Source organism: Hipposideros armiger, unplaced genomic scaffold (assembly GCF_001890085.2).
Source record: "Hipposideros armiger isolate ML-2016 unplaced genomic scaffold, ASM189008v1 scaffold_80, whole genome shotgun sequence".
Classification (NCBI taxonomy): Eukaryota; Metazoa; Chordata; class Mammalia; order Chiroptera; family Hipposideridae; genus Hipposideros; species Hipposideros armiger.
In genome coordinates this window covers 2,237,037-2,250,029 of record NW_017731430.1, presented here as the reverse complement: position 1 = coordinate 2,250,029, position 12,993 = coordinate 2,237,037, and the positions used below count along the sequence as shown (strand labels likewise).

Here is a 12,993-nt window from a genome sequence, read left to right as displayed (position 1 = left end):
ATCAGTATCAATATATTATTCTTTAAGCTGTCATTCATTTTAACCATAAAATTGTGTGTATTTAAATAAATCATGAGTTGGTAATTTTTGAGTTATAAGGAAAATACAGCATCCTATAGCTAAATATCTTGAATACCGAACTTCTGCTTATTTTACCAATTACCACTTAGGCTTTGATTTTAAATGAAACAACTACATCTGTTTTCTTAAAAAGATTACAAAACTAGTACTTGCAAGGTTCATATTTATTTTTCAATTACTTTTATTGATCTTACAGGCAGAATAGTATTTTGATCTCTATTACATTCAACAAAAAATCTACAATTCTGGTGTCGATATCAATAACTATTATACAAAAAAAATCAAGCAAGCAATTTACAACTATCTGCAGTTAAGGAAAATGGATTCCAAAAGCATATAATTGCAATAACAATGAAACAGTATTTACCCATGAAGACACAAACAGCCAACATAAATTTAGTACCTCAGGCATTTTTCTAATTGTGATATTTATACAAATTTTGGAAACAGAGGAGCCCAATAGCCAAGTCACCAATGAACGTGAAAAACAAAACACATGAAAGTGCCTATTTTGCTAATAGTACACGTTCAGATCTTGAGCTTGATATTGTGTGGTGCTGTTGTCCCTTCCAAAGCATTAGAAATCCATATTACATGTGCCTCACGCTTTTTTACAGATGAATGATCTGATGAAGATGCCCTCATTTCAGAAACTGAGGTCATTAATGTGTATCTTCACTTGAAACATTTCAGAAGGCTTGCTGAACCCAAAATAACACCCATTCTCAGACTACTGGATCAACAGTGACATCTAGTGGCCAAGGTAGCCCTGAACAAAGATTTTAAAAAGATAAACTCAAGGGTACCCATAAAACAAGGGAAGTCACCAGGATGCCTCATCTTGCATATTGACACAGCGTATGTCCAGTGAAACTGTATCAGAAATTTATCAACACTCCCTAGTAGATTTTCTCCGGTTCGCTAATAATATAAATTTTTAAAAGCCAGCTCTGGGTTTCTAATTTTTATTCTTAAGAACCCTCACTTAATAGGAAAAATCCTTTGTAGATTTTTATAAAAATCCAGTTTTGATTTCTTCATGTCCGAGTTCTTGCTTCTAACAGAGTTACGTAAAGAATGCTATTAACCACTGAATAATCAGGTTTGTGGCTCTTTTATGAACACAGGAATGGGAATGTTCCAGGAACAAATTCAGATACTATGTGACAGTGCACTGAGGTGCAAAATTAAGACACTATAAAAGCTGCCAGTCTGTTAACGATTGTTGTGTTGACTTTACACTGGAAATGTTACCAATTTTTGTAAACAGGGAATACCCAGCTCATCAAGATTTTCTAAAGCGACTGGATCGTGAAATGGATTTATAGAATCATTTTACCATCAAAACATCACGGTTTCCTAGGTATGACTGCTTCCTGTTAATGAAAACTCAGTACAGCCTTTGATGCTCGCACAGCCAGTCTGAGGCAGACCCAGAAGCTCGTGCTGCTGACCGGAACCTCAGCGCCTCATCCTCTGTACGTCCTTCCTGCCAGACCTAAAACGGCTCCCAAGGCCTTTCTGCCCAGCGCTAGAAAACCCTCCTATCCTGTCACCATGAGGCATTGTTCCTGTACATAGACTGGTAAATGCAGCCCGTGGTAGTTCATGGGGTACACTGGGACTGTCCCATCCAGATGGACTGAGGTACCCCCCAAAAAGCCTAGACATCTAAGAGTCAATATGGGTGGCGTCACCACCTAGCCACTTATTTCATCCCACTTATTTCATCTCCCCCTGAATTGACTGCCAGGGGCTAAAACCAGACCTTTGTCTTCCTCTGTAGCCATCTGAAGCTTTGTTACGATCACAAACAGAGGCAAGCCCTGGACAGCAGTTTCGGGGCTAACACACCAGCCGCCCCAAATGCAGAATGGGCATATTTCGTACTCCCAGACCATCAAACCCCCAACCCAGCCTCTTGCCGTGCTACTGATTAGCTGGGACATTCGCCTGATGCCACTTGCGTGCACAAACGGGGCTGGAGAGGCCATGCCCCCAAGGACTGGACACCAGCACCCATAGGAGGGATGGATACCTCACAGGCACCACCAAACTGGGAAACCATGAAAAGAAAGGAACCATTTTGACCTCACTTCAGCTTTTCATGTCAATGCCAGGCAGACATGGCCCAGTGGGCATCTCACACCCAAGTATATAAGCAGTGCCTCTTCTCAATCAACGAGTGTGACTCATATGCCTTTAAAATTATGACGGTCCACGGAGTTGCCCTGCGTGTAAATCCCAGGGTCTCCTCCAGCCCACTTCCCCCAGGAATGCCTTAGTCTTCTTTTCCCGGGGTTCTCAACTACAGGAGGTGTGTGGGCAGTGGGCACAAGTGTTCCTGGTGATGTCTGCTGGGGGGGCAGGCAGCCGTGAGGGGCAGGCAGACGTGGGGGGCACAAGTGGCACCGGAAGTTGCTTTTTGCTGCTGGGCTCTGTACGGAGTAGAGCACATTCTCCCCTTTCTGCCCGTTCCCCCTTCGCTTTGCCTCCCTCACTTCTGCCTGAAGCTGGCAGTGCCGGTACGAGCCACGGTTGTGCTGTGTAACAAAGATGACCTCTGACTCCCAGGGGATAACACTGCCAACTGCCCCACACTCCGCACATCCAGATAGTCTCAGACGACGACGTATAGGCAATGCCAGGTTATTATGACTGTCTGCTCATAAATAATAGCTGCCCCTCCTCCCCCGCCCCCCCAAAAAAAAATCAGAACTCGAACTGGCAGTTTGAGACAAAGGTCTGTTCTCTACCTGTCAGCACTGATGCATCTTGACCTTGTACGGGTTTTAAGGATACGTTAGGTCAGGCTTGCGAATGGGTAATCTCCAAGTTGCCAGCCCACACGGCACTGTCAGCGCCGCCTCTCCCCACGTGACATACCCAAAGAGTAAAGGAAATTATGCTGTTGACTAGTTGCCCAGTAGCCTCACTGGGCCTGGCAGAGTGGACAATGTTCAGCTAAATGGGGGGGCAAGCTGCCATCACCGGGTCCCTACAGGCCTAGAAATATTTTGATCTGGGTCTGAGTGCTAATATCATGTTTCCAAGTCTCTTCCTGAAGAGCATAAAAGCAAAATACCCCACTCCTGCAAGCAGACCAAGCCCAAGGGTGGTGCCAAGCACTTTGGGGGCCCTTTTTTTGGCCACCCGGAATGCCGTTGGCAGCACTGCAGAGATTAATATATTGTTGACATGTCCTAAAACCTTGTTAAATGTTTTCCTCTTCAAGACACGATTGTAGTAGGTTTCCAAGTTGGGCCGCTTTCCATTCCCCCAGTTTCTCCTCGCAAAGCCCAGGAACTTGAGCCGATGCAAGGTGACAGCGAGCGAGACGTCTGCCAGGGTGAAGGACTCCCCACAGAGCCAGGGCTGGCGACCCTCTTCTGCTCAGAGAAAGGACATGGAGAATTAGGGGCACTGCCACACACACCCCGGCTGCTGCCTTTTGTCTGTGTCGAGGGCAAGTGTGCATGAAGCAGAAGCGAAATGCCATGGTTTTCTTTGCACTCACACTCGGCAAGACATTTGTGCCAAAAACAAAGTCCCTGCCAATGGATCCCAAGCTAAGGGGGGACTCACTTGACATCGCTCAGCCTTCCAGGTCTCCAGGTGACACTGCAGCCGCTTGAGCTCAAAGCCTGTCTACCATTTTGCAAAGGGCTGGGAGGGGCTGACAGCCTCCAAGCCAGAGGAGTCAACAAATACCTCCTTGTGGTTAAGGAAAACGACAGGTGAGCTTCAGGACAATCCACAGAGTTGGGCCTGAAATGTCACCTAGAGGGTGCTGCGCCTAGTTCCTCTTTAAGGCAGGCAGGAGTCCCTATTGTGAAGCAAGTTTCAGGGAATAGGGTTTTCAACTTCGTTGTCAGTTAGAACAGCACAGGTGGTCAGCGTGCTTGCACCTGGGCCATGGCTTTTTCGTGGAGTTAGGCTCGCAGGAACAGTGCATGGATGCTCACCACCTGGCCTGCGCGTGCGAGGCCACACACACACGCATGCACGCACGCACACGCATGCATGCACGCACGCACACACACGCGCACATGCACACACACACGCACGCACGCGCTGGTCCCCATTTTATACTTCCTTGCCTGCGGAAGAAATTACAGGGCGCATTCTCACAATTACTCAGGCTTCTCAACCAAACTGTAACTCCACATTTGCAACACAGGCCAGGTTGGAATGTCTCCCCTATAACTTAAATTGTGCAGAAAAATTCTTCACCATATTTCATGTAGATGCAGGCGGAGTTACAATTTAGACACCTCGGTTTTGCTGAATTCAGTGTTATTGTCACTATCCTAATTTAAAGTGTCCATGAAAACAACAGTAGAAAAACAGACTACAGAATGTTTCTGATGAAATCTAAGACTGTTCCCACATCCTTCTGCTGTCCAGGACAAGAGAAAAGAGCACAAATGAGAACCTACCTGGTGTTTCTTCATTTCTCCTTTGCAACTCGGTTTCAACCTGATCCAAGACTTTCTCCAGCTCATCAAGAATTTTCTTCAAATATTTGACATTGTCGTGGTCAAGCAGCTTTGACTAGTTAACAAAAATAACTGAATAGGTTATTTATGCCTGCAAAAACGAGCGATGTCGAGCAGAGCAGATGTAAACTCTTACAGAGTTGGAGCCTCTCTATTCTAGAAAATGAGAAGTAGACTAAGTTCATTAAAACAAAAGCAGAGTTGGGGGGAGACGCGCCAGCTGTGAAAATACCCGAGGACCAGACCCGCTGCTCGCTGGCCACTCCTGGGGGACCAGATGACCAGCGAGGTCAAAGAACCTGAGTGCTACAAAGAGACTCCTCCCGTGCCCAACTCAGCAATGAGCACAGTGAGGTAGAGAGCAAATGGGCAGTAAAGACTGCCATGTGTGCCGGCGTTTCGTTTGGCTAAGATAAAGGAAGATGGGAAGTTAAGGGAGGCTGGGAGTGTTGGTGTTTGCGACGTTTTTAATATGGGAGAGGCTTGCACGTGTTGCTGGGCCGTGGGGAGAGGATCCCGGGCGTAACTGATGGACCAAAGCCTGGCCCGTTAGGCAGACAAGCCATAGAGACAGATCAGCTTGGGCCTTAACGTGGCAGAGCACCTGACATGACAGATTCCTGGAGTATTTTATTAACTTGCTGTTATGTTTTATAACTCTCCTTGGCCATAACCACCATGCACCGTGTCTGCTTTTTAAGCAGCGGTCGTTAGGTTTCACTATCAAACCTAATAAAGAAAAATTCTTTCTAAAAGCACCACAGAAGCCAAAAGTAACCTGTGCACTGGTGACTTGCGATACTTAATAGATGTTCTAGAAGTGGTGATGCTTTGCAAAATGTGGAACATGTAATAGAGACGGCGGATGTCAGCTGAGGGCGGCCGGTGCACTTACTTTAAGTCGCTTCTGCTTGGCGATGTATGCCTCTTGTAAATCGGGGTTTTCTTCGGCAAGTTTCTTCAGCTCAGACTCTGTGTTCCCAATTTGGCCTGATAATGAAATCAGTTTTGAAACAGAACATTATTTCCTCCCTTCTATGCAAGAGAGAAGGTGAAGCAGGGGAAAGTCGGTGACAAGAGACGGAGTCCTGGGGTTTATGTCCTGCCTCCTCCTCCGCCTTCCCCTCTCTGTGCCTCAGTTTCCTCACCTGTAAAACGGGGCCATCAGAGTCCCCGCACACAGGGTGAGGATTAAATGGAAAGCACTTAGGGAAAGGCCCAGCACTTGCTCAGGGCAGGGGAGCTGGCCTGCCTTTCCATACCTTCCAGACTTTCTCTAATAAACTTCTGTATGAAGGGAAGGAAAAGGCCTTATTAAAAAAGCATATTAACTCTAGGTGACAGAATTGTGTCTTTCCATGCACTTGTTTCAAATCGTACACGAGTGCGTATGAAGAGAAGGAGGAAGAACAAGAGGGAGGTGCCAAACAGGAAGCGAGAGAGGAGAAAAACAGAAGAGGAAGAAAGAGAAGGAAGAGGGGAGGAGAGGCACCAAAAAGAAAAGTAATATAAGTAAGGGAAGGATAAAGGTGAGGCGCAACATGCTGGAAACAATGTAGCTTCTAAATTCCGAAGACCTAGGTTTGCGTGTTCCCAGTCACACCCGCCGAGTCGGGCCACAGCCATCCCCCTGACCTTCCTGTCCCCAGGTCCGGGGCCGGAGAGCACAGGTCCCACTGCCCTGCCTCTCACACACTGACCCTCCTCTGTCCTCAGGGCGGGAGGAAAGCAGGGTGCTGGCTGTCATCACTCAACCTCTGTGAAGCCCCAGTCACTGAATTGAGAGGCAGAGGAATGGTTAGACGGCCTGTAGTTCAGTTCCTTCCCATAATGAACAGGAAAGGACCAGAAATGTGAACTCGGTTGCCTGTCATCCCAGCAGATCCCAGCTTTCCTGATCCCCCGTCCATCTGTCCATGAGAACATGTGATGGTCTTTACTTTTCCCAGAGGCCCCCTCTCCTGAGTTTTATCCACACTTGGCTCCTCAAAGCCAAGGGCTGGAAAATCAGGCCCTCCAAACACTAACTGTCCAGCTGAACAGCCGAATTACATTCATCTGACCAGTGCATCAATCCGCCTGTAACCTGTATGTCCAGGAAACCCACTGAACAAACCTGTCCCATCTTCTCTCAATGACCATGAGATGTGCTAGGACTCACAATCAACTGAAAGACGCTCGAGTTACAATTGCAGATCTTTAAGATTTTTACATACTGCGAATCCTTGTCGTTGCGTAAGCTGGGATCATGGAGTCCACAGTTAGCTCTGGGTGTAAAATGCAGCCGTGCGTGTAGGCGTCCATTGGCAGGGAGTCGAGCAGCTCTCGGTAGTGCTGTACCCGAGGGTAATACATGCTTCCTCTATCAGGCATTAACCTGGGCGTTTTTTCTAAAGTGCACACACACACACACACACATATAGACACACACACATTAAAGGGAAAGTTACCAGTGAAACGTTAACATCCAACACCCCAGCCACCTCCTCCTCAACATTTTCAATATTATATTAAAGTATTTCAAAGACACCTCCCCAGCCCAGACATTGAGACACAGAAACGGCCTGGTGTCCCAGACCAGATCCCAAAGCATGATCACACGGGCTTTCTCTCATTTGTCCACCTTACAAACTGCAACTCAGCCCTCAAAGTCTAGATATTTATGCCAGATCAGCACCTCCGCTGAGCATCTCCTGACCTCCTAAAAGGCCAGCATGTGACGGGCTCAGGCGTGTCTCCCTCTGGACATGCAAAGTGCCTTCTATGCACTCCGCTGGAGCCCTTATTGCCTTAATTATTGGTATCTTTTTGCCCTGTGAACCCCTTCAGGGCAAGAAACCTGTGATCCAGGGTGTAGCGTAGAGCCTCATACATTTTAGGCCCTTGGTCAAGGTCGGATAAGCGAATGAAAGGTCGTTATAGGAAAAGGATCAGGGACTACTCACTTCTAGGTTCCAGTTAATGCCAAGAGTGACCCTGTAAATGTTGTGTGAATGTGATAGGACAATCCTCATGGAATTTCAAATATGTTCTCTCTGGAGAGTGAGTTCTACATAAATCTTCATTCGCTGGTTAAAGTCTAGAGCAGGGGTCGGCAAACTTTTGGGACGGAAGAGCCAATCCTGTCCTTCACAACAATTTAAAAATTATTCAAGAGCCGCAAAACAAATGAAATCGCCATTATGTGAATAATATCTTTTAAAATTTTTATAAATGAAACTCTGATAGTTTTATTTTCATTTTCAGTGTTACTTCAGAGCCACATGTACGCATCCAGAGCCGCATGTGGCTCGCGAGCCGCAGTTTGCCGACCCCTGGGCTAGCCTACAGACTCCTTGAGGGCAGGGACGGTGTTCTCTGTTGCATTCCCAGGATCTAATATAATGTTTGGCTCATAGTAGGTGTGCAATAAGTTTTAATTAATAGATGCATTAATGAGTCTATTCCCAAACTTCTAGTTATTATAGAACACAGTACACCCGGTAGATGTGGTCTTGCTTTCCGTGGTCAGTTACCCACGTTCAACAGCGGTCTAAAAATGCGAAATGAAAAGTTCCAGAAATATTAAGTTTTAAACTGCACGCTGTTCTGAGTAGTGTGATGAAATCTTGGGCTGTCCCCTCCCGTTAGTCATGTAGTAGCCATCTGGGTTATCAGATTGACTGTCGCAGTATCACAGGGCTGTGTTCAAGGCACCCTTATTCTATTTCATAATGGCCCCAAAGCCATTCACAGAACTTTTATCACAGTGTATTTTTATAACTGTTTTATTTTATTCTTAGTTATTGTTGTTAATCTCTTACTGTGTCTAATTCATAAATCAACTCAGTTATAAATTGTAAATTTAAAACTATCACAGGTATAGGAAAAAGCATACTTTATATAGAGTTCGGTGCTATCCACGGTTTCAGGCATCCACTGGTGGTCTTGGAATGTATCTCTCGAGGCTGAGGGGCTCTACTGTATTTGAGCTGCAGAAGCTCTGAGGATGAGGACAAGGAAAGCTAAGAAGCTCTCCGAAAACCCCACCACCAGTTAGAGGCAGAACAAGGACTAAAGTCATCTCACTCTGAATGCAGTGCCCTGTTTTATTACATCACCACAGCATCTCCAGAGGGTTCACTGTTCAGAAACTAGCCAAGATAAATCACGTGACCCAAAGGTCAGGGCTCTGTCCCTTCAGAATCACGTCCCACTTTTGACTCTCAGACTGCCCCTGAAAAATGCCAGCTAGCTTATTCCAACGAGTGAAAACAACAGCCTTAACTTTATTGATTTATGTCTTACTTGGTTATCTGTTTAATTTAGAATCCTTCTGAGCACTGCACTCTTGTAAGTATTGACAATTCAGAGTTGCTTGCAGAACATTTCAGGCAAGATTTCATAATGCCAGACCAAGCAGAACAAGCTTTTTAAGCCAACAGCCTATTTCTGACTTTAAGGAAACAGACAATGGATTACTCTTCAAAGTAGTCGGCAAATGTCTAACACCCTACTAGGAGTCCAGTTCTGAAGGCTGCACTGGAATAATCAAGAATGACGTGTCAGCTACATACTGCGTGTCAACTGGGTTCACCCAATGACAGCACACTTCCTCGCTGATGTTTCATGGTCTCAGCATATCACCAGGATCCCAACCAATGCACAACAGACATTTCCATGAGGACAACACGCTGGAGGCCTTCTAAGGTCCTTGAAATTCTCAAGCATTCTTAACCTTTTGTGTGCCACTAACCTGTTCTCAAAATATCATTCTTAAATGCATAAAATACAAGACAGGATCGCATAGGAAATTATATTAAAATAGCATTATCAAAGTAATTTTCAATGACAAAATACTAACCTGGGTGCCTATTTATCAATACATTTACAAGATCTAGCAGCAGGTCTACCATAATCTCAAAGTAGTGATGCACATAAATGATATTTTAAGATGCCTGCAATAACCTGAGATGCTATAAACACATCTGCAATTTCTATTGGGAACAAAGTCGTAGGCACTCCTGATATTGCTGTGGATTATGCATCCGTTAGAAATGAAAGGAAATGTCTGTTGGAAATTAGTGAAAGTCAGAGACAACTTTTCCCCGCCTAAGACCTCAAATCTCCCGAATTCTATTCATAGAAGACTAAGAGCAACAGGTCTCAGAACTGTGGTTTGAGAAACCCCTGAGTTTCCTCAAGACATTCTCAGGAGCTTTGCAAAGTCAAAGCTATTTCCATAGTCATACTGAGATGCTAATTGCTTTTTCACTTTTCTCTCTCGAGTGTACAGCAGAGTTGTCCAGAGGCCTCCGTGTCACTTCGTGGGACGTGTGCCTGTGTGTTCTTGTGTTTTAAGTTTTTCTCCGCTTTAATTTCCATATGGTAAATATTGATAGATATGGCCCACCTAAACAAAAGCTCCCAGGCATCCTCAATCATTTTTAAGACAAAGGGGCCCTGAAGCCAAAAAGTTTAAGACCTCTGCTTTAGAAGTCTAGAAACCTCAAGTTAATACTATAAATGGGTCAGCGTTTTAAAATGCTTCCCAAATGGTGACAGTCATGGTGACTTGCTCTGCTGCTTTCTAGTGCCAGGACGGAGGTTGGTGCCCAGGAGAGCATGCCACTTCCTCCCTGGGAAATGAAGGAGAGCAGGACAAACAGCATCTGACGGGTTTCTGGGGACGTCCCGTCTGGCCATACCTGAACTCTTCAAAGGAGGACCAACGTGTCAATCCATTAAAATGATGTTCTTCTATGGCGTGCACCATTGCTATATAACTGTATCCTACACACTCTGTCAGGGCATGAGCCACCCATGGAACCCAAGCTCTCTTCCAGTCTCTCTCTCTGTCCCCAGAAGCCATGCACAATTTCACACATGCAATGTGCTACCATCCCCCTCCTCTCACCAGAACACAAGTGTCCACTGCCTCTCAAAACAGGTTTTCAAAAGACAACTTGGGACTTTCCTTGGAACGCTACAGGAGACCTTCCCTCCCACTCTCCTCCTATTTTATTTCCCAGTCCTTCCTTCTTTGTTATGATACTGTGAAACCTCATTTAAATGGAGTCAGGAGGCTAGAAGAGAGAACTCCTGCACACATGTCACTCAATGCTAACTATTGGCCCCCAAAAGAAACCTTGCCTCTCCGACAGGAAGTCACACTATGTCACTACCTCAGCAGGAGGTAGAAAAGTAACAGCTCAGCCCATGCCTCTGAGTTCCTAGAAGAGCTTCCTCTCCTTTTTTTCTCTGGATCTGCAGGTGGTTCACCATGAGACCACATGTCCCAAATTGTCGTTCTTTGTTGTTCCTGAACAAACCCATTTTGCTGGAGAAATATCTGACTATTTGTTAAAGGTCAATAATACTTTAAATATATATATATATTTTTTTTTTCTTGGAACTGTACCTCAGTCAGGAGTGGGAAAGCAATAGAAGGCTTGCAAGGACAGGGCAGGGAATGGGGGACTTTAAAGAAGCCGGCAATGAGAACAGTTCCCAGCATCCGGGAATGGGGCTGCAGTAGTGGAAGCCAGGATTAGTGACTCAACTGGAAGATTAAATAAGAATAAATAAATAGGTTGGCATAAAACCTATTTATTAGAAGAACTGAATAGGGGACAAGGCAGGTCTTGTATTGCACCTAAGTTTAGGCAGCAAATTAGAAACACGCAGATAAACAACAAGAAGAAAACAAAAGAAGGTTGTTGTTTTTTTTAAAACAAAATCAAAAGGAAACCATAAAAGCATTCTGCAGCCATTTAATGGGGACAAATAGCTGCATACATTCTCAAGTTCCCCTATTGCTGGTTAGAATAACAATGGCCCTGAGCCTTTTTTTTATTATTATTATTACAATCAGTTTCCCCAATAGCAAAAAAAAGAAAAAGAATTCCAGGGCTTAAAGGTATAAGCTTCCATTATCTTACTAAATTCACTACTTTGATTTTCTGCATTCCCCAGTAATGGGGGATAAAGGAGGCATTATTATGCCTTGGTTTCAAGAAAGACTCCCCCAAGGTCTATTTGAATAGCTTTCAGGTCTTCCTCATTAGCTCAGTGAAAACAGATTAGACTTCATTTCTGACTCCCTTTGCTGATTTTTTATTTTACTTAGATCATTTAGTGATGGCATCAGTATGTAAGATAATGAGCATCAAGTAATTGAACAATTAAATTATAGCCTGAAGCTAGAAGGGGTACCGAATAGTGACAGCAAAAGAGATACCAGTTCATTACACTCTGTTCTTTAGATGAATGAATACACTTAATTAAAGTGTCCTTATAACCATGGGCAACTGTACACCTCGCGAAATCCATTCACTTATGTCATTCTGATTTGTGAAGGTTCCCCAAAGTTCCACCTATAATTAGATAAAATGCTACACGTTCTGACCAGTTCAGAATGTGGTGAGTTACAATTCACCATGTGCTTTTGAAACAATCTGAAATCACACTAGCCTTTTGTTATATTATCGACTGTTATTGGTAACTGATTAGCAAGCCAGGTCTTCCACCCTTCATTAATGCAGCTGATTTTTAAAAACACAATTCACATACCACAGTTAGCCTTGTTAAGCTTTATCTTAGTTATGTTTCCATTTTATTCCATTAGAAACATTTCATAAGCTAGCCATCATTTTAAGTATCCCAGCCTTTCTGTCATCCACAAATGTATTAATAATAGTGTTTCTGCTGTCTTTTTTCAAGTCATTTATAGACTCATTAGCCTCACGTCAGAGAATAGAAACCTGTAAGAAAATCAGTAAAGATCCCTGCCCAGGTTGACCTCTGTTTTCAATAAGTCATTCATTTTAATCATTCAAATGTATTTATTGAGCTCCTATTAAAGAACATTCTTTAATAGTACGAGGCGTTGGGAATACAGCTGTTAATGAGCCAGACACTGTCTATGACCTTCTCCTGCTTACAGTGGTCCACAAGCAATGGAAATAATTACAGTATTATAAAATTTTTTACAGGATAAGTAAAATTAGAGTCTACAGCTAAAGGGGCAACCTGCTATAAGAAATCTAAAATGAATATTCTTCAGTATGGTGGTTTGTTCATCTGAAAATGTGCGTCAGTTACAAGGGCATCATGTGAAGTGATCATAAATCTATTTAAATCAAGATACACTATATCTAGAATCATTTCTGGCACATAACAGACTTTTTTTTCAGTGTCAGTTCATGACATTCCCCAGTAATGGAAAGCTCAAACTGGTTCCTTTTAACTGAGATACTCAAAAATTTTATACATACATACATACATATATATATATTTTTTTTAATTTTCAATCCATTCTAGAACTCTGCCACACTTAAAAACAGTAATTTATAGCACTGTGTAAAGCTTAAACAAGTACTTAATACACATTAATTTTATAGCAGTGCTTCTCACATTTATATATATATATATA

The 12,993-nt window shown here is 43.9% G+C and overlaps 1 protein-coding gene across 1 annotated transcript in view; it reads right to left on the bottom strand.

The window, feature by feature from the left end:
• Positions 1-230: 230 nt before the first annotated feature.
• GDAP1 (ganglioside induced differentiation associated protein 1) overlaps positions 231-12,993 on the bottom strand; it is a 17,144-nt gene continuing 4,381 nt past the window's right edge. Inside the window, exons 3-6 of the mRNA XM_019643622.1 lie at positions 6,797-6,970; positions 5,476-5,570; positions 4,521-4,635; positions 231-3,470 (exon numbers count right to left, since the gene is read on the bottom strand). Of these exons, the coding sequence (XP_019499167.1) occupies positions 3,088-3,470; positions 4,521-4,635; positions 5,476-5,570; positions 6,797-6,970 (767 nt within the window). The 3' untranslated portion in view covers positions 231-3,087. The remainder of the gene's footprint in view (positions 3,471-4,520; positions 4,636-5,475; positions 5,571-6,796; positions 6,971-12,993) is intronic.